The sequence below is a fragment of the Schistocerca cancellata genome, chromosome 2 (assembly GCF_023864275.1).
Source record: "Schistocerca cancellata isolate TAMUIC-IGC-003103 chromosome 2, iqSchCanc2.1, whole genome shotgun sequence".
Classification (NCBI taxonomy): Eukaryota; Metazoa; Arthropoda; class Insecta; order Orthoptera; family Acrididae; genus Schistocerca; species Schistocerca cancellata.
This window is the reverse complement of record NC_064627.1, coordinates 1,041,956,178-1,041,979,091: the sequence shown is the minus strand read 5'-3', so window position 1 is coordinate 1,041,979,091 and position 22,914 is coordinate 1,041,956,178. Positions and strand designations below refer to the sequence as shown.

The following is a 22,914-nucleotide window of genomic DNA, read 5'->3' as shown; positions in this document are numbered from 1 at the left end:
TTATTTCAATTTCCAGGAGTGTATTTATCTCCATATGTTGAGGATGAACCTCTTTTGACGACTGTTTTGTCTTAATTCAAGAGTTGATTTCATAAGCCCAGACGTGATTGTTACGATGGTAATTGAAGATCCTGTCACATGAACAGCTAGCCTCATCACTGAATGAGGTACACGCTAAGAGCTGCAGAAACATAGCACACTGGCCTAATATGTATTGAGGGAAGTTATTCTTGGATAAAATTCCTCCTCATTTATCCTTGCGCTAGTTCGAGGTAAGACGTGTGCAGAAAATTTTTATGCAGAATGTTCCAGTTCATCATGTAATTAAAACCTTCCCTTTGTAACGATTAATGTTGAATATTACTTAAGTTTCTTCTGCCTGGTCCATTGAAATTTTCATGATTCACAAAATTTATTCACATTAATTGGCATCCAAACTGCACACTCGTCATGTAAACGAAACATGGACAAACTTCACTGATCTCTTTGACTTCCAAAAGTAACTTCAAAACTGACTCCTCACAGCATCGTTTTATATAGAATTTTAACAATAACTTCCAAAATAGAGCATTATTAATTTTGTACAATTTTGATGTTACAATTAAAATTTACAAAACGGAAAGAAACTGATGTTACAGCTGAATAAGGTATAAAATACAATATTCAATGACAATATTTTATAGTAATATCTTTATTTTTCCATAAGAAAACCATTTTGAACTCTAATTACAATAATATGTCTCGTATTATTTTAGTTACGTAACTAATTACACTTTTATATATTCAATGGTAGTACAGAGCTCGTGCTTTATCCGATTACATACATAAAATGCACAAAGAAGGCCTCAAATCCTGGAAATTGGAAATCTATGAGATGTAAACAATTGGAGAGTTAATTAGAAATGTGAAACTTCCTGGCAGATTAAAACTGTATGCCAGACCGAGACTCGAACTCTGGACCTTTGCCTTTCGCGGGCAAGTGCTATACCAACTGAGCTACCCAAGCACGACTCACGCCCCGTCCTCACAGCTTTACTTCTGCCAGTACCTCGTCTCCTACCTTCCAAACTTTACAGAAGCTCTCCTGTAAATTTTGGAAGGTAGGAGACAAGGTACTGGCAGAAGTAAAGCTGTGAGGACGGGGCGTGAGTCGTGCTTGGGTTGCTCAGTTGGTAGAGCACTTGCCCGCGAAACGCAAAGGTCCCGAGTTCGAGTCCCGGTCTGGCACACAGTTTTAATCTGCCAAGAAGTTTCATATCAGCGCACACTCTACTGCAGAGTGAAAATCTCATTCTGGAATTAGAAATGTAATTACAATGAATATTAATTACAGAGGAAGACATAAAACTAAATAACAAATTAAAATACATCGCTTGTTAATAACTTTTAAGCTGTTTCTCAAGATAGTGAGGTCTTCTGTTGCTGGATTTTTAGATTACCATTTTGTTAATTAGAAGCATTGATTTTTCATGCTAACATCTCTGCAGTCTCTATTTATTTATTGCTAAGGACTTAATACTTCAATTTTTTGATTAGTTTCTTAATTTAGTTTATGTACATAATTTTATCAACGACAACAATCCACTGATAATTATGACAACGCACGTCCTGCCAGAACATTCCACACGCCTTTGCAAATTAATACCAAGCTTTTTATCAAATAGGACAGAATGATATAATTAAGACCCACATACAAGGCCTTAGGAAGCACTGAATTGTCTGATAACTATCCGGATGCATACAAAAAAGGTGGTATCCTAAATTACTTAGTCTCCTTAAATCTCGTTTCCCCAGAAGTCGTTATACCAGAAAATATTTAATTTGTACATCTATGAATTCTTTTTATATCTGCTGCTATGATCATTATTATTATTATTATTATTATTATTATTATTATTATTATTATCATTGTTGCTATTGCTGTTATTGCTACTGTTATCACTATTGGTGGCAGCAGCATCATTAGTAAAAGTACTGCCAATATTAAGTTTCATAGTATTACTTGCTCACATTCTCACTATAGATCCTCAAATCATTTTAATACTATCTGTCATATTAAATTTGTCATTTCTTAGGTAACTATGATGTAAAAAAGATACTGTATGTGTGAAACCCTGGTCCTATGTAAGAGAGGGCCTGGTGGCCCTAGTCAGATCAGGATATATAAATAAGTAACAGATAAAATAAACGCTTCAGGAGTTGTTTTAGTGTTAGAGGAACTGAGAGGCAACGAGCCAAATCGTGAGGAGCCGTTAAGACGCTTTAGGGAGAATTACACGGAGTATTTGTTTGTGCCCAACGGTCGTAGTACTGACAGAGATAGTCTGATGGCAAACTATCCACCCTCTCCTCACCCACGCACCCCCTACCTCAAAGAAAGGCAATGCATAACTGTACACCGGTGTTTCTTCGTATAAAGACATACGTGAACTTACCAAACGGAGAATGTTTCACATAATCTCAGAAGTCATAATGAATGGTTCGTTTTACAGATGTGCCATCCAGAATATGCATAAACTGCTGGTACCGGGAGGAGAAGCTGTGTTTACCGTATTAGCTAAGAGTGCCCATTTGGCTGCTTATGAAGAACTGGCGAAAGACCCTCGCTGGGCTCGGTACATGAAGGTAACGTACAGGCGCAAACAGCGCCCGCTTAATATTTTTTTATGCTTTGTTCATTGACATTTGATCAGAGCATTAGCCACATATCCTCTCTTGCTCAGTCCAAAGCACAACTATTAACTATGGAGAATTTATTCAGTCAAATGATAGGGACATGATTTGGCTGGGAGACCATTGTAGGTGTGAAGACTCTAGAGAAGCACTTGTTTTCTTTGAGGCACGTTTCTGAACGAGATTACTCGCTCTTTTTGTCTTGCATCGCCTAATCGATTTGCAGGATACAGCTACAAATTGTATCCTGCGAATAAAAAGCTTGATACAATTACAAACCCCTACGAACCGTGGACTTAGCAATGGTGGGATTGGTTGTGTGCCTCAACCATAGAGATATACTCGCACATACAGTAGATGCAACAATATCTGAGTAGAGACTAGATTAACATACTGTTCCTGAAGAGTTCCTTTTTATTAGGTGCACAAGCAACAGTCTGGATGATCTGGCTTTGTGTCATTAACCAACATAGCCTTGCTCTGTTAGTGTTACGAACAGCTGAAAGAGGCGGAAAGATTCTGCAATTGTTGCCCGAGGGCATGCAGCTCTATTGGATGGTTACGATATCCTCTTGGATAAAATGGTTTTCTATTCGGATCTCAGAGCTGGGATTACCTGTAAAAATGTTGTCATCAGGAAAAGCAAAACTGGCAGTCAACGGGTCAGAGCGTGGAATGTTAGATGCCTCAATCGGATAGGTAGGTTAGAGAATTTAAAACGAGAAAAGGCTGAAGTCTGATATAGCTGGAGTTAGTGAAGTACGATGGAAGGAAGAACAGGACTTCGGCTTATGTCGGTACAGGAATATCAACACATAATCAAATAAGGATAATGGAGGAGGTAGACTAATGAACCTAAATTCAATAAAATATTTATTTAGAAAAATCAATCAATAATTTATTTTGTGAAGGTGAATTCTCCAAATCTTGCACGTATCTCATCAAATACGAGACGTCACGTTCAAGTCCCGTTTTTTGTTCCTTAAACAAACTTATGGCTAATAATAAAAGGCACATTAAGATTATTTATGACTTACGCAACCATGATGGAGGAACAAAATAATTTCTATGGTGACTTTACCCTGCCGGCCGCGGTGGTCTAGCGGTTCTGGCGCTGCAGTCGGGAACCGCGGGACTGCTACGGTCGCAGGTTCGAATCCTGCCTCGGGCATGGGTGTGTGTGATGTCCTTAGGTCAGTTAGGTTTAAGTAGTTCTAAGTTCTAGGGGACTTATGACCTAAGATGTTGAGTCCCATAGTGCTCAGAGCCATTTGAACAATTTTTTTGACTCTACCCCTTTGTCAAGCTTTCATATTAAGGTTCGGTATTCTTGTGCAAATAACTTCAACGAGCTGTCACCAGTGGCGGATACAGAAAAACCTCAAGGAGGGGCTAACGATGTCTTGAGCTCCCTTTGCATTTATCGTAATAAAAAATAATCAAGTCACATGCTAAGTTTAAGAAAGTTTTATTCAAACTAATTGTACACATGTACAGGACAGTGCCATCTTATGATACAAAAAAGTTTCAATTGTGGTTCTATTCCGTAAATGATGAATTCCATGCGCCTATTCTTCCTGTGAAATTGGTTAATTACATCGCCAATAGGACAATTAATGCTAGGGTGAGTGTTCAGCAGAGCTAAGCCATTAAGTCTATTCGGCGAATAGTCCGTATTTATAACGCTACCTATCGAAAGTTCTCTGTACAAGAAAACAGTAGAATATTCGCGACTTTCCTCGAACAAATTCCAGACAGTATAACGTATCGAGATCATTAGAATGGCCACGACTTTTCTCGTAGGTACACTATGTGATCAAAAGTATCCGAACAACCCCAAAAACATACTTTTTTCATATTAGGTGCATTCTGCTGCCATCTACTGCCAGGTACTCCATATCAGCGTTCTCAGTAGTCATTAGACATCGTGAGAGAGCAGAAAGGGGCGTTCCCGAAACTCACGGACTTCGAACATGGTCAGGTGATTGGGTGTCGCATACGTCATACGTCTGTACTCGAGATTTCCATACTCCTAAACATCCCTAAGTCCACTGTTTCCGATGTGATAGTGAAGTGGAAACGTGAAGGGACACGTACACCACAAAAGCGTACGGGTCGACCTCGTCTGTTGACTGACAGAGACCGCTGACAGTTGAAGAGGGTCGTAATGTGTAATAGGCAGACATCTATCCAAACCATCACACAGGAATTCCAAACTGCATCAAGATCCATAGCAAGTAGTATGACAGTTACGCGGGAGGTGAGAAAACTTGGATTTCATGGTCGAGCGGCTGCTCATAAGCCACACATAACGCTGGTACAGGGTTATTATAAATGATTGAAGCGATTTCACAGCTCTACAATAAATTTATTATTTGAGATATTTTCACAATGCTTTGCACACACATACAAAAACTCAAAAAGATTTTTTAGGCATTCACAAATGTTCGATATGTGCCCCTTTAGTGATTCGGCAGACATCGAGCCGATAATCAAGTTCCTCCCACACTCGGCGCAGCATGTCCCCCATCAATGAGTTCGAAAGCATCGTTGATGCGAGCTCGCAGTTCTGGCACGTTTATTGGTAGAGGAGGTTTAAACACTGAATCTTTCACATAACCCCACAGAAAGAAATCGCATGGGGTTAAGTCGGGAGAGCGTGGAGGCCATGACATGAATTGCTGATCATGATCTCCACCACGATCGATCCATCGGTTTTCCAATCTCCTGTTTAAGAAATGCCGAACATCATGATGGAAGTGCGGTGGAGCACCATCCTGTTGAAAGATGAAGTCGGCGCTGTCGGTCTCCAGTTGTGGTATGAGCCAATTTTCCAGCATGTCCAGATACACGTGTCTTGTAACGTTTTTTTTTCGCAGAAGAAAAAGGGGCCGTAAACTTTAAACCGTGAGATTGCACAAAACACGTTAACTTTTGGTGAATTGCGAATTTGCTGCACGAATGCGTGAGGATTCTCTACCGCCCAGATTCGCACATTGTGTCTGTTCACTTCACCATTAAGAAAAAATGTTGCTTCATCACTGAAAACAAGTTTCGCACTGAACGCATCCTCTTCCATGAGCTGTTGCAACCGCGCCGAAAATTCAAAGAGTTTGACTTTGTCATCGGGTGTCAGGGCTTGTAGCAATTGTAAACGGTAAGGCTTCTGCTTTAGCCTTTTCCGTAAGATTTTCCAAACCGTCGGCTGTAGTACGTTTAGCTCCCTGCTTGCTTTATTCGTCGAATTCCGCGGGCTACGCGTGAAACTTGCCCGCACGCGTTCAACCGTTTCTTCGCTCACTGCAGGCCGACCCGTTGATTTCCCCTTACAGAGGCATCCAGAAGCTTTAAACTGCGCATACCATCGCCGAATGGAGTTAGCAGTTGGTGGATCTTTGTTGAACTTCGTCCTGAAGTGTCGTTGCACTGTTATGACTGACTGATGTGAGTGCATTTCAAGCACGACATACGCTTTCAAGGCTCCTGTCGCCATTTTGTCTCACTGCGCTCTCGAGCGCTCTGACGGCAGAAACCTGAAGTGCGGCTCCAGCCGAACAAAACTTTATGAGTTTTTCTACGTATCTGTAGTGTGTCGTGACCATATGTCAATGAATGGAGCTACAGTGAATTTATGAAATCGCTTCAATCATTTGTAATAACCCTGTAAATTCCAAACGACGCCTAGCTTGGTGTAAGGAGCGTAGACATAAGACGAATGAACAGTGGAAATACGTTGTGTGGAGTGACGAATCACGGTACACAATGTGGCGATCTGATGGCATGGTGTGGGTATGGCGAATGCCGCTGAACTTCATCTGCTAGCGTGTGTAGTGCCAACAGTAAAATTAGGAGGCGGTGGTGTTATGATGTGATCGTGTTTTTCATGGAGAGGGTTTCCACCCCTTATTGTTTTGCGTGACACTATCGCAGCAGAGGCCTACATTGATGTTTAAAGCACCTTCTTGCTTCCCCCTGTTGAAGAGAAATTCGGGGATGGCGATTGTGTCATTCAACACGATCGATCGCCTGTTTATAATGCACAGCCTGTAGCGGAGTGGCTACACGACAATAACATCTCCGTAATGGACTGGCCTGCACAGAGTGCTGATCTCAATCCTGTAGAACACCTTTGGGATGTTTTGGAACGTCGACTTCGTGCCGCCAGCTGCGGTGGCCGAGCGGTTCTAGGCACTTCAGTCCGGAACTGCACGACTGCTACGGTCACAGGTTTGAATTCTGCCTCGGGCATGGATGTGTGTGATGTCCTTAGGTTAGTTAGGTTTAAGTAGTTCGAAGTTCTACGGGACTGATGACCTCAGATGTTAAGTCCCATAGTGCTCAGAGCCATTTGGATCATTTTTGACTTCGTGCCAGGTCTCACCGACAGATATCGATAACTCTCCTCAGTGCAGCACTCCGTGAAGAATTGGCTGCCATTCCCCAAGAAATCTTCCAGCACCTGATTGAACGTGTGCCTGCGAGAGTGGAAGCTGTCATCAAGACTAAGGGTGGGCCAACACCATACTAAATTCTAGCATTACCGATGGAGGGCGGCACAAATTTGTAAGTAATTTTCAGCCAGGTGTCGGATACTTTTGATCACATAGTTTATGTGTTTGCTATCTATGTACCAGACAGAAACGTGTAAAATACGACGACGCAGATGCGGGCGCGACATAAGAAAGTACAACTACTCGAAGGAAACAAAAAAATTTGAATACCTGCAATTTACAAGAAAAAGCGAAGAAATCGTAGGCATTTCAGTAAACGGTTTGATTACATAGACTGGAAGATTTTGTCACTTAAAATTCCTGTTATTAATGCAGAAAGAAAATTTTCTTTGTCAGTACATCCCTTTTCAAACAGCGTGTACGTAACCACTATTCCAAAACGTCATCAATGAACTCGTGTAAAGGTAAATGAAGTAACTGCTTAATATTTCTGAGGCAGTAATGACTTATTCCGAAACAGTGCCTGCCTGCAATTTTTATTGCTTACCAATATTGCCTATTTAGGTCTAACTACAATATATCAATTTTATGATAGTTAATTATTAATACAACCTCAAATAAGTTTCACTATACTGTGACAATATATTAAATTTTTACTGATGAAGAGATCTAAGTTTTAGTGACTACCGCATCGTGAATATGTATCATTATAGCCTAAACCCAATTGCATTAACATTGTGGTAGACTTATGCTTCGTGCATTTAAATTCTATATTTAAGGTGACCATGAAGTGTGAACCTAGTAGCAGAAATTGTTTTCACATTTATTTTTTGGAGTTAATACTACATTGGGACTACAGTAATTATCAGATATTGGGCTTTCTAGAAAATATTGTAGGCAATTTTTAATATTTTGTAGCTATTCGTAAATCACTAAATATCCACCTTCTCCTTTGAATGAAACCAGTTTTCATTTATTACTTATGCAGGGTGGTCAGAAACAGTCTGCAAACCCTGTAGGCTAAATTGTGCTGAGAAATAATTACTGAGGTCTGGTGGGCTAAGTTCAAAGCTAATTAACTCAGAAAAAGCGCAATGTACCGAATTTTTTGCTAACAATTATTTCTCAGCATAACTTACCCAGCAACGCTTTCATAATCTTTCCAGACTGTTACTGACCACGCTTTACACATTTCAGTTCAGTACTGAAATAATGTGAGTTTATATGAACTAGATTCTTGGTATTATTAGGGACAAATTGGTGGTTTGATGATAGTGGTAAGTATAAGGGGCATTAAAATGAAACCCGGTCACTAATGTAAAGCAACGGTAACGATTTTATTAGCTCAAAAATGTTGTTAGAGACAGCACACATACTGAAAAATAGTCGCCAAAACTGTTGGCACATTTATCCCATTGCGACACTAGCCGGTCGATTCCATCCTTGGCTAAGCTAACAGGCTGCTGTCGGATCCAGGCCTGGACCCAGTCACACACTTTGGCGGTGCCCACGCTAATACCCAGTAACCGATGGATCTCGTCCACGGTGATTCTGCGGTTGTCGAAGACCATATCCGGTATGATGACACGATGAGCCTGTCCAGGACGAGCTTCGTCTTCCAGTGACTCGTGCCCCTCAAGGAATCGATTGCACCATTCCACAACACTTGAACGACTCAGACTGTACTCACCGAACACAGCCATCATCCATCAGCCATCGATACCTCTCACGGCCTCGAACTCCCTCTGCCGCCAAAAATCGAATCACTCCTCGTTGTTCCTGCTTACTCGCCTGTATGTTCGGTAGTGGTCGATAACCTGTGTGACCACCATCTCTTCGGCGTGAAACCACACTAAGCAACATCAAACGATGCGCACGCGTCAGTCTCTTTACCAACAGATGGCGCCACCATACCCGCAACTACGTGGTGCCACCTTACGTGTAAGGCAAAGGTAAACGCTCTGACCAGGTTTCATTTGAATGAACCTCATATTTTTAACGAAGTTTTCTCTTTGTAATTTGAATAAATGAAACTGGGGTACACTGCTATCAGTCTTGATTACCAGTTAAATGATTCATTAAATTTCTTAAGTCTAGAATTTGGAGTTATTGTGATTTCCTTTGTTATATATTAGCTAAGTCCAACAATGAAGAGTAAACATACTTCACGCTGACTTTATTATTGCGCCTTTTTTCACAGTTGCAGTTACACTCCTGGAAATTGAAATAAGAACACCGTGAATTCATTGTCCCAGGAAGGGGAAACTTTATTGACACATTCCTGGGGTCAGATACATCACATGATCACACTGACAGAACCACAGGCACATAGACACAGGCAACAGAGCATGCACAATGTCGGCACTAGTACAGTGTATATCCACCTTTCGCAGCAATGCAGGCTGCTATTCTCCCATGGAGACGATCGTAGAGATGCTGGATGTAGTCCTGTGGAACGGCTTGCCATGCCATTTCCACCTGGCGCCTCAGTTGGACCAGCGTTCGTGCTGGACGTGCAGACCGCGTGAGACGACGCTTCATCCAGTCCCAAACATGCTCAATGGGGGACAGATCCGGAGATCTTGCTGGCCAGCGTAGTTGACTTACACCTTCTAGAGCACGTTGGGTGGCACGGGATACATGCGGACGTGCATTGTCCTGTTGGAAGAGCAAGTTCCCTTGCCGGTCTAGGAATGGTAGAACGATGGGTTCGATGACGGTTTGGATGTACCGTGCACTATTCAGTGTCCCCTCGACGATCACCAGTGGTGTACGGACAGTGTAGGAGATCGCTCCCCACACCATGATGCGGGGTGTTGGCCCTGTGTGCCTCGGTCGTATGCAGTCCTGATTGTGGCGCTCACCTGCACGGCGCCAAACACGCATACGACCATCATTGGCACCAAGGCAGAAGCGACTCTCATCGCTGAAGACGACACGTCTCCATTCGTCCCTCCACTCACGCCTGTCGCGACACCACTGGAGGCGGGCTGCACGATGTTGGGGCGTGAGCGGAAGACGGCCTAACGGTGTGCGGGACCGTAGCCCAGCTTCATGGAGACGGTTGCGAATGGTCTCGGCATGCTACCAGTGTTAAAGACTGCGATGGAGCTCCGTATGCCACGGCAAACTGGCTGACACTGACGGCGGCGGTGCACAAATGCTGCGCAGCTAGCGCCATTCGACGGCCAACACCGCGGTTCCTGGTGTGTCCGCTGTGCCGTGCGTGTGATCATTGCTTGTACAGCCCTCTCGCAGTGTCCGGAGCAAGTATGGTGGGTCTGACACACCGGTGTCAATGTGTTCTTTTTTCCATTTCCAGGAGTGTATATACATAATGTAGGTTGTATACAGCAGCAAAACACAGTGTTTAACATATTGAATATAGTACGTTTCGTCTCTTAACAAAAATCCACGACATTTTCTTCTTTCGTATATAGTTTTTTGCCTTTCTTAAGCACACAGTATAGTTACAACATGAATGATAGCGGATTCAGTGCTTAATATCTGCTTTGTATGCATATTTTATGCTCCAAAGGCTCCTTCATGTTTTAAACAACATGTTTGATTGCACTGCCATTGTACTAGCAACTAATTAATGGTGTGAAAGATAAGTTATATGTTTGTATGAGATGTATAGAAAAAATGTGTGTTATTGTTACAATGTGTGCGAATATATCCGCAGTCAATTAAAATCTTGAGTCACTATCTTTAAATGTGAACATTATAGGTCAGGCTTTACCGTGACTGTCATTGACATTAAATGGAAAGAAATGCCGTGCGGCGAGCGGCTCCCAAGGGGAGACCTGGTCGCCTTGTGCAAGTCTTTTGATGTGGCGCCACTTCGGCGACTTGCGCGTCTATGAGGATGAAATGAGGATGATGAAGACGACACAAACACCGAGTCCCGGAGCGGAGAGAATCTCGAACCCATGCGTGAATCGAACCCGGGCCTCTCAGCATGACAAGCCGGCGCGGTGTCTACTCAGCTACGGTGGCGGACATTGATGTTATATGAAACAACAAGTCTACTGTTACCAGTCACTGTTTATTTATTTATCTCCACGACGCGTTTCTCAGGTGGATTTACATTTGTTAGTATGGCACGTGCGTATGTGTTGTGTTACGATTTTTTTTTCTTTACAAAATATGACAGTATACGTGTGATGTGTTACGATAGTGAAAGAAACCTGTGGCCACTGTAGACAGTGCGACAAGTTCCTCCAAAAAATCGTAACACAACACACACACACACACACACACACACACACACACACACACACACACACACACACAAAATGGCCCTAAGCACTAAGGGACTTAACTTCTAAGGTCATCAGTCCCCCAGAACTTAGAACTACTTAAAGCTAACTAACCTAAGGATACCACACACATCCATGCCCGAGGCAGGATTCGATCCTGCGACCGTAGCTGTCGTGCGGTTCCAGACACACACACACACATTCACACACACACACACGTCATACTAACAAATGTAAATCCACATGATGATGGAGATTTGCCGGCCAGAGTGGCCGTGCTGTTCTAGGCGCTGCAGTCTGGAGCCGAGCGACCGCTACGTTCGCAGGTTCGAATCCTGCCTCGGGCATGGATGTGTGTGATGTCCTTAGGTTAGTTAGGTTTAATTAGTTCTAAGTTCTAGGCGACTGATGACCTCAGAAGTTAAGCCCTTAGTGCTCAGAGCCATTTGAACCATTTGATGGAGGTTTAAACCTTTGAAACGCGTCGTCCAGATAAATAAACAGTGACTGGTAACGGTAAACTTGTTGTTTCACTTAATCACTATCTTTAATACGTAAAAGAAAGACCACTATCTGTTTTTCTAATGTCATTGTAGATCGAAGAAGACGTCTTTAGGAAACACACTTCTAGTTCTGAATCGAAGAAGTGACTGAAGCTGCTGCTTCCAGCAGGACGTGGAGACGTTCGTGTCTCCCTACCATCGCAGTGAGGACCCAGCCAGCGAGTTCCGTCAGCTGCTGAAGAGCGAGGGCTTCCACGTCGTGTGCTGTGACATGAGTCCACAGGCGTTCGTGTTCCCATCCGAAGCGCAGCACAGAGGTAAGGCCGTCCTGAGTTTCACCAGCCACCAGTTTCAAGAATTAAACTTCCTTAGAATAATCCTCACCTATCTCCGTGTAGCATTTGCTTTGCTCCACAACTAGATTTACGTGTCCATATTATCTTAAATAATCTCGAATAGCATCCGTAAAAAGTAACACTTGTGTCTGACTCCAGTTACTAATTAGAATAATGTCCTCACTGGAGTACAGTACCCTGCTTAGTCACGTAAGTATACCCACCTATCAAAAGCCTGAGTAATCACCTTTTGCAGTGCGGACCATAGCGAGACGCTTAGGAAGAGAGTCAGTAACGTTCTGGAAAGTACCGACAGAGATGTGGAGCCGCGCGGGATTAGCCGAGTGGTGTAGGGCGCTGCACTCATGGACTCATGGACTGCGAGGCTGGTCCCGGCGGAGGTTCGAGTCCTTCCTCGGGCATGGGTGTGTGTGTTTATTCTTAGGATAATTTAGGTTAAGTGGTGTGTAAGCTTAGGGACTGACTTTTTTTTAATTTTTTTCTTTTTTTTTCTTTTTTAAAGAGTTGTGGAGCCATACTGACTCCAGTGCCGTGGCCAGCTCCGCTAGGTTGCTCGGCTGAGGATCCATGGCGCGAACAGACCAGTCTAGGTGTTTACATAGGAACGTGAACCACGCACGTAAACTACGAGCTGGGTCACACGTTGCCTTGTCCTGGTAGTAAACGCTATCGTGCCGAAGAAAAACATACTGCATGTAGGGATTCACATGGTCGCCAAGGCTAGAAGCACAGTTGTGTTAATCCACTGTGTCTTCCAGAATGGCGAGATCACTCAGGGAATGCCAAAAAAACATTCCCCAGACGATAATACTCCCTCCTCCTGTCTGGACCCTTCTGACTATTGTTGCAGGGTGCCTGCTTTCAGGCGTTTCACGCCGATGGAACGTGAAACAACAGAGATCATGTGAAACTCAGCTCGCCCTATTTGCCCAAGAAATTCACAGTGCCGTAGACACTGGCGAGCAGATTGATGCCGTATTCCTGGACTTCAGGAAGGCATTTGATACGGTTCCGCACTTACGTTTAGTGAAAAAAATACGAGCTTACGGAATATCGGACCAGGTTTGTGATTGGATTCAGGATTTCCTAGAAGAAAGAACACAACATGTCATTCTTAACGGTTCAAAATCTGCAGATGTAGAGGTAATTTCGGGAGTACCGCAAGGAAGCGTGATAGGACCTTTATTGTTTACAATATACATAAATGACTTAGTTGACAACATCGGTAGCTCCGTGAGGCTATTTGCAGATGACACGGTTGTCTACAAGAAAGTAGCAACATCAGAAGACTCGTACGTACTCCAGGAAGACCTGCAGAGGATTAATGCATGGTGCGACAGCTGGCAGCTTTCCCTAAACGTAGATAAATGTAATATAATGCGCATACATAGGGGCAGAAATCCATTCCAGTACGATTATGCCATAGGTGGTAAATCATTGGAAGCGGTAACGACCGTAAAATACTTAGGAGTTACTATCCGGAGCGATCTGAAGTGGAATGATCACATAAAACAAATAGTGGGAAAAGCAGGCGCCAGGTTGAGATTCATAGGAAGAATTCTAAGAAAATGTGACTCATCGACGAAAGAAGTAGCTTACAAAACGCTTGTTCGTCCGATTCTTGAGTATTGCTCATCAGTATGGGACCCTTACCAGGTTGGATTAATAGAAGAGATAGACATGATCCAGCGAAAAGCAGCGCGATTCGTCATGGGGACATTTAGTCAGCGCGAGAGCGTTACGGAGATGCTGAACAAGCTCAAGTGGCGGACACTTCAAGAAAGGCGTTACGTAATACGGAGAGGTTTATTATCGAAATTACGAGAGAGCACATTCCGGGAAGAGATGGGCAACATATTACTACCGCCCACACATATCTCGCGTAATGATCACAACGAAAAGATCCGAGAAATTAGAGCAAATACGGAGACTTACAAGCAGTCGTTCTTCCCACGCACAATTCGTGAATGGAACAGGGAAGGGGGGATCAGATAGTGGTACAATAAGTACTCTCCGCCACACACCGTAAGGTGGCTCGCGGAGTATAGATGTAGATGTAGATGTAGAAATTTGATTCGTCGGGAAAGCAACCTGTCGCCACTCAGTGGACATAGTGAACTTTATTTCCTAACTAAATGAATGCGGGTCATTGATAATTAATTCAAGTAAAGTGTTGTCAGTTTTCATATTAACAGTGTATAAAGATGTCCTTTGTACATATAGGTCTACTAATGAAATTTGCGTAACTTTCAGGTACAAAGTTATCCACTTTCCAAAATATATTGAGTCGGTATCAATCGTTTGGTATACAGTAGGGTTTGAGTACATCTCGTCAAGTACACATGGGGCCACAGTAGGTCTTGAAATCTACCAATTCAGTTACGTCATCAAAAACGGAAATTTCAGAATCTGTCCCCTTGTAGGAGCACCATTATAGACACTGTTACCAAAGGTCGGTCAATCATCCCATTTCCGGTGGCTGCGACATCCTGCCATTCTAGAAGGTTCTGGAAGACAGTCACGCTCCAGCGGTCGGGGAATCCCAAGCAGATTTTGCACGCTTTTGAGACGTTACAGCGAGTCAGTCCATGGCTAAGGGGCCAAGTCGTCAGTCGGGCTGCGGCCCTGAATTGCGAACAAAAGTTTGATATTGAAATATGAGTTTGAAAGTGATAAGGAGAAGAATCTGTAACGTGTTTTCTTACGGAAGATTGGTGGGAAGTAATTTTGTGAAACAGAAGTGAGTAGAATCGTGACCATCACAAAGTGTAGCGTGTACAGCAGTTATTAGTAGCACGTGGCAAACTAATTTCTTGGGCGGCCACGTATCAAATTGGAATATCGGAAGTATCTCGAACACAACTAGGTGATATAACTGAATGGCAGCAGAGGATCAAGTAGGTAAAAAGACGAGGGCTAGTAGAAATCTTTGGGTAACAGAGGAGATACTGTATTTCATCGTTGAAAGGAGAAAATATAAAAATGCAGTAAATGAAGCAGCCAAAAAGGAATACAAACAGCTCAAAAATGAAATCGACAGGAAGTGCAAAATGGCTAAGCAGGGACGGCTACAGGACAAATGTAAGGATGTAGAGGCGTATATTACTAAAGGTACATCTACGTGATTACTCTGCTATTCACAATAAAGTGCCTGGCAGAGGGTTAAATGAACCATCTTCAAGCTGTCTCTCTACCGTTCCACTCTCGAACGGCGCCCGGCAAAAACGAGAAATTAAATTTTTCTGTGCGAAGCCTGATTTCTCTTATTCGTGATGATCATTTCTCCCTATGTAGGTGGGCGCTAACAGTATGTTTTCGCAATCGGAGAAGAAAACTGGTGATTGAAATTTCATGAGAAGATCCCGTCGCAACGAAAAACGCCTTTGTTTTAATGATTGCCACTCCAATTCACGTATCATGTGTGTGGCACTATCTCCCCTACTTCGCGATAATTCAAAACGAACTACCCTTCTTTGTACTTTTTCGATGTCATCCGTGAGTCCCATCTGATGCGGGTCCCACACCGCACAGCAGTACTCCAGAATAGGGCGGACAAGCGTGGTGTAAGCAGTCTCTTTAGTAGGCCTGTTGCACCTTCTAATTTTTTTCTGTGACATTAATACTGTATAACATGTTATATGTCCTTAATGTTCTGTAGAAACTGAAATTTGTTGAATCTGAGTATGCCTGGTTAGGTGTAAGAGAGGGCCTGAAGGCCCTAATCTTGCCAGGTAAAATAAATGCATAAATAAATAAATAAATAAATAAGTGTTCTGCCAATGAATCGCAGTCTTTGGTTGGCTCTACCCACTACATTGTCTATGGGATCGTTCAAATTTAGAGTACTTGTAATTGTAATCCCTAAATATTTAGCTGAATTTACAGCCTTCAGATTTGTGTGACTTATCTCGTAATCGAAATTTAGAGGATTTCTTTTAGTACTCACACACTTTTCTTTATTCAAGGTCAACTGCTATTTCGCACCATACAGATATCTTATTTAAATGATTTTGCAATTCGTTTTGGTCATCTGATGACGTTACAAGACAGTAAATGACAGCATCATCTGCAAACAATATAAGAAGGCTACTGAGATTGTCTTCCATGTTGTTAATATAGATCAGGAACAATAAAGGGCCTATAACACATCCTTGGGGAACGCCGGGTATTATTTCTATTTTATTCGATGACTTTCCGTTTATTACTGGGAACTGTGACCTTTCTGACAAGAAATCACTAATCCAGTCGCACAACTGATACGATATTCCATAGGCACGCAGTTTGGTTAGAAGACGCTTGTGAAGAACGGTGTCGAAAGCCTTCTGGAAATCTAAAAATATGGAATCAATTTGACATCCTCTGTCGATAGCACACATTACTTCATGAGTATAAAGAGCTAGTTGTGTTTCGAAAGAACATTTTCTGAATCCGAGCTGATTACGTGTCAAAAAAATGGCTCTGAGCACTATGGGACTTAACATCTATGGTCATCAGTCCCCTAGAACTTAGAACTACTTAAACCTAACTAACCTAAGGACATCACACAACACCCAGTCATCACGAGGCAGAGAAAATCCCTGACCCCGCCGGGAATCGAACCCGGGAACCCGGGCGTGGGAGGCGAGAACGCTACCGCACGACCACGAGCTGCGGACGATTACGTGTCAATAAATCGTTTTCTTCGAGGTACTTCATAATGTTCGAATACAGTATATGTTCCAAAACCCTACTGAAAATCGACGTTAGTGATATGGGCCTGTAATTAAACGGATTACCCCTTTTTGGGTATTGGTGTGACTTGAGCAATTTTCCACTCTTTAGATACGAATCTTTCTGTGGGTGAGCGGTTGAATATAGCTGCTAAATATAGAGCTATTGCATCAGCATACTCTGAAAGGAAGCTGACTGGTATACAATCTGGACCGGAAGCCTTGCTTTTATTAAGTGATTTAAGGTGCTTCGTGACACCGACGATATCTATTTCTATGTTTCTCTTCTTGGCAGTTGTTCTTGATTGGAATCCAGGAATATTTACTTCGTCTTCTTTGGTGAAGGAATTTCGGAAAATCGTGTTTAATAATTCTGCTTTAGTGGCACTGTAAGATAGATACTGTCTACAGGAAAATTAAAGAGATCTTTGGTGAAAGAGAAACAGTTGTATGAATATCAAGAGTTCAGATGGGAAACCAGTTCTAAGCAAAGAAGGGAAAGCAGAAAGGTGGAAGGAATGTATAGAAGGTCTATACAAGGTCGATGTATTGGAGGGCAGTGTTATGGAAACGGAAGAGGACGTAGATGAAGATGAAATGGGAGAGACTGCGTGACGAGTTTGACAGAGCACTGAAAGACTTGAGTCGAAATAAGGCCCCGGCAGTAGTTCCATTAGAACATCTGATAGCCTTGGGAGAGCCAGCCCTGACAAAACTCTACCATCTGGTGAGCAAGATGTGTGAGACAGGCGAAATACACTCAGACTTCGCGAAGAATATCATAATTTCAATCCCAAAGAAAGCAAGTGTTGACAGGTGTGAAAATTACCGAACTATCTGTTTAATAAGTCACGGCTGCAAAACACTGGCATGAGTTCTTTACAGACGGTGGAAAAACTGGTAGAAGCCGAGCTTTGAGAAGATCAGTTTGGATTCCGTAGGAATGTTGGAAGATGTGAGGCAATACTGAACCTACGACTTATCTTAGAAGATAGATTAAGGAAAGGCAATCCTACGTTTCTAGTATTTGCACACTTAGAGAAAACTTTTGACAATGTGGACTGGAATACTCTCTTTGAAATTCTGAATGTGGCAGGGGTCAAATACAGGGAGCGAAAGGATACTTACAATTTGTACCGAAACCAGATGGCAGTTATAAGAGTCGAGGGACATGAAAGGGAAGCAGTGGTTGGGAAGGGAGTAAGACAGGGTTGTAGCCTATCCCCGATGTTATTCAATCTGTACATTGAGCAATCAGTAAAGGAAACAAAAAAAATTTGGATTAGGAATTGAAATCTATGGAGAAGAAATAAAAGCTTCGCGGTTTGTCGATGACACTGTAATTCTGTCAGAGACAGCAAAGGAAGAGCAGTTGAACAGAATGGACAGTGTCTTCTAAGGAGGATAGAACAACAACAAAAGCATCAACAAAAGCAAAACGAGGGTTATGGAATGTAATCGTATTAAATCAGGTGATGCTGAGGGAATTAGATTAGGAAATGAGACACTTAAATTGGTAGATGAATTTTGCTGTTTGATTCAAATGGTTCAAATGGCTCTGAGCACTATAGAAAACTTAACATTTGAGGTCATCAGCCCCCTAGAACTTAGAACTACTTAAACCTAACTAATCTAAGGACATCATACACGTCCATGCCCGAGGCAGGATTCGAAGCTGCGCGCGGTTCCAGACTGAAGCGCCTAGAACCGCTCGGCCACACCGGCCGGCTTGCTGTTTGGGGAGCAGAATAAGTGATGATGGTCGAAGTAGGGAGGATATAAGGTGTAGACTGGCAATGGCAAGGAAAGCGTTTCGGAAGAAGAGAAATTTGTTAACTTCGGTTATAGATTTAAGTGTCAGGAAGTCCTTTCTGAAGGAATTTTTATGGAGTGTATCCATGTACGTAAGTGAAACATGGACGATAAATAGTTTAGACAAGAAGAGAACAGAGGCTTTTGAAATGTGGTGCTACAGAAGGCTGCTGAAGATTAGATGAATAGATTACGTAACTAATGAGGAGATACTGAATAGGATTGGGAAGAAAAGGAATTTGTGGCTCAACTTGACTAGATCTGAGGCATCAAGGGATCACCAATTTAGTATTAGAAGGCAGCGTGGAGGGTAAAAATCGTAGAGGGAGACCAAGAGATGAATACACTAAGCAGATTTAGAAGGATGTATGTAGCAGTAGATACTTGGAGATGAAGACGCTTGCACAGGATAGGGTAGCACGGAGAGCGGCATCAAACCAGTCTCTGGACAGAAGACTACAACAACAACAACTGAATAGCAAAAGATTCGTGCTGTGAACTAGTTGAAAGAAACTGACTTATGTGACTGTAAGGTCAGGTCATGTAGGATTGAAAGAGACTGTTGAGCGACTTTAAAATTTCTGTAAGTGGTAAACTAAAAAATGATTCAAATGGCTCTGAGCACTATGGGACTTAACTTCTGAGGTCATCAGTCCCCTAGAACTTAGAACTACTTAAACCTAACTAACCTAAGGACATCACACACATCCATGCCCGAGGCAGGATTTGAACCTGCGACCGTAGCGGTCGCGCGGTTCCAGACTGTAGCGCCTAGAACTCTGTCCGGCTGGTAAACTAAACCGTGGTTGATCTGAGTACGTACTTCAGAACGATCATGAAGAATAGTTCGGCCAGCCGGAGCGGTTCTAAGCGCTACGGTCTGGAGTCGCGCGACTGCTGCGGTCGCAGGTTCGAATCCTGCCTCGGGCATGGATGTGTGTGATGTCCTTAGGTTAGTTACGTTTAAGTAGTTCTAAGTTCTAGGGGACTGATAACCTTAGAAGTTAAGTGCCATAGTGCCCAGAGCCATTTGTACCATTTGAAAAATAGTTCCCCATACGTATAGGATGACGAGCGCAAGTTGGTTCAGTCACATAGTTCAATTTAATAGCCGCCTGAGTATCTGATGCAACGAGCCCCTTCCACTTTCCTGACTGCCACAAAACTTGTGTGAACACTTAAATTATTCAAAGTAGTAAGGGTGGGGCGGAGGCTTACATCCTGTTGGAGAAATTTCTAGAGACGCCCATGAGCAAGAGAACTTCCACCCAGGATGAATATTGAAACTATGCATCTAATTTTGAACTCTACCACTCTACACACAAACGGTTCACCTACTAAAATACTAATGCGTTGGTAGGCACTTAAAACCTTGTAACTCGTTCTGTCCTGAAAACCTCATGATTCATGTTACCAGTATCCCATTACAAAGAGATATTTAGAAGTGCATGGATTTCTCTAATCTGTCAATAACTAGGCTTCTGGCATATGGTTACACGTGCAGCACTATTTATATTCGAGTGCCGGCCGCAGTACAAATTTTAATTCATTTCGTCTGCTTTGACGATTATATATTTTTTAAATAACAGTTTTTGCTTCTCTTGTTAAATTTAAGAAAACAGAGCTACGAGGTTTTAATTGCCTGCGTTACGAGCGAGACCATGTTTTTGTTCCACCACAGGCATTCCTGATTTGTACTAACAATGTAAATTTCACCTCTTACTGTTTCAGCTGCCCTAAAATCAATAAATGCGTTTCTGAATCGCATACCGGAAGACCAGAAGGATGACTTTATGGACGACTGGACGCATCATATGGAGAAACTTGGTGGCTTAACGAACGGCACTGAGCCCACCGGGCAGGCGAAGCTCTGCATGCACTGTACGACAGTGGCTGCCGTGGCCAGGAAACTATAGTACACAGCCACCCACACACTTTGCAGCTGTCATTAACGATATTTAATGTCAGTTTTATGTTATGAATCAGAATTTCTCTTTCTGTTAAGCTGTCAATAAAAAAATCTACATATAATAAAAGGAAGTCAGACGTAAATGTGGTAATGTAGTACTGTTCTTCTGGACGGGTATTGTAAAACGATTTTAGGAGTTGCATTTACACTGCATTTGCAGTACCTTTACCCTCCTGAATACCTTTGCTGTGTACTTGACTATGGGAACTATGCTAGAATACTGGCTTAGTGAAGTGGTGGATATCCTAATGAAGGCAGTTTGCCATTTTCTTTGTCATATCTAGATGTGCGCATTTGTATCGGATGTGTTACTAATTACAACCCTACAATTATACAGCGGACTTTTGTATGTATGTATTTATGTCAGTATTAGATTAAAACAGTATGTCTTTTCTATCAAGTACGTTAAATGAATTTTCCTCCACAGTTGCTTCGTTCTCTCAGTGTTTATCAAGAAAAACGGCGTTGTTCATGAGAAGAAAGTAGTTATGTAGTTTTTCCACGTGTTCAAGTCCTAAATCGCAAAGTATCACACTTTCGTGACATCGTTTGGTTGGATATCAAACTATCATTTTGCTTACGTGGTATTTATTCACTAGACTAGTCTAGATGCAATGCCGTGCACCTATAATCATTAACACGTCTCGGTTCGGTTTCATTAGATTCAGATGGTTTAAATGGATCAAAGCACTATGGGACTTAACATCTGAGGTCATCAGTCCCCTAGAACTTAGAACTACTTAAACCTACCTAACCTAAGGACATCACACACATCGATTCCCGTGGCAAGATTCGAACCTGCGACCGTAGCTGTCGCGCGGTTCCAGACTGAAGCGCCTAGAACCTGCCTTAAAGCGAGACTCTATAGAGCAGCCATGCACCCCCACAGGCACTGGGTTGGAGCGTAAACAGAAAGTGCCAAGAACTCGCACAGGGAGACGTGTGAAACTAAAGAACTGTGGAAGAAATCAGCCTGCTCGGAAAAAAAAAGTTATCTGGGAGTAAGGACGTTGCTTGTAAATCATGAACGCCAGCAGATTCAAAGACAAAGGAGAAATATGACACTATCCAGGCCTCATGCGGAGATAGTAGTGACAAGGAAGGGATGTGTGGTTGGGCTGCTTCCAAAGCAGCTAAGGAATGCAGGACAGTGTGTGACCAACATTTGGAACAGCCTTGACAACAGCCTCTCTGGCTTTACGAACGGCGAAGACACCAAACTGATCGTCATCTACCAGATCTTCAATTTTCTTTTCCTTTCTTTTGTATATTACACTTGTAAGCAGATTGCATTCATGGGCTGTTAAGCTGATTGTGCGATAATTCCCGCTCTTGGCTCTTGCTATCTTTTGAATTATGTGGACGTTCTTCCAAAAGCTTGCCTCGCGGGATAGGCGTCTGGCCTGTGACGCGTAGTCACGGTTCGCGCGGCTCCTCCCGTCGGAGGCTCGACTCCTCCCTCGGCCATGGATCAGTGTGTGTGTGTTGTCCTTAGCTTAAGTTAAAGTTAGATTAAATAGTGTGTAAGCTTAGGGACCGATGGCTTCAGCAGTTTGGTCCCATAGAAATTTACCAAAAGTTTCTAAATTTCCGAAAGGCTGACGGTATGTCGTCAGTCTCATATTCTACATGCCCCAGTGAATAGTCGTTTTGTTTGCACTTCCTCAATGACTTTAGAAATTCTGAAGGAATGATATCTATCCTTTCTACCTTGTTTGATCTTAAATCTTCTAATTGTCATTCTGATTAATGCTGGATAACCTATGTATTCCATATCAATTCCAATTCCTCCTTCTATCAGAGATCAGACAAGTCTTTCCTCTCACAGATGCTATCAATGTACTCTTTCTAAGCGTCTGCCTTTCTGCACTTGAAAACGGAATTCCCATTCCACTCTAAATTTTACCATCCTTACTTTTCATGTCACGGAACGTTGTTTTTACTTTTCGGTATACTTAATCAGTCCTTCGGGCAACCATCTAGTCTCTGGTTTGCTCCTACTTGCAAGAACTTTGCCTTGTGGATAAGGAATTTTAATGATTTCTTAGTTTGATAATGTTAGGACTTGCCGCCAGCCTCAGGGGGTTCTGGAAAACTGGAGTCCTTGCTTTCGGTACAAACAAGCAAGCCTTCTCCGCTTGATAATCATATCTTCTTCAAATTACTGGGCTGCCGTTCC

The 22,914-nt window shown here is 42.7% G+C and overlaps 1 protein-coding gene across 1 annotated transcript in view; it reads left to right on the top strand.

Moving 5' to 3' along the window:
* The window catches only part of LOC126160858 (juvenile hormone acid O-methyltransferase-like), a 61,025-nt gene extending 40,343 nt beyond the window's left edge, over positions 1-20,682 (top strand). The window contains exons 3-5 of the mRNA XM_049916934.1: positions 2,493-2,625; positions 12,059-12,206; positions 20,498-20,682. Of these exons, the coding sequence (XP_049772891.1) occupies positions 2,493-2,625; positions 12,059-12,206; positions 20,498-20,682 (466 nt within the window). The remainder of the gene's footprint in view (positions 1-2,492; positions 2,626-12,058; positions 12,207-20,497) is intronic.
* Positions 20,683-22,914: the final 2,232 nt, after the last annotated feature.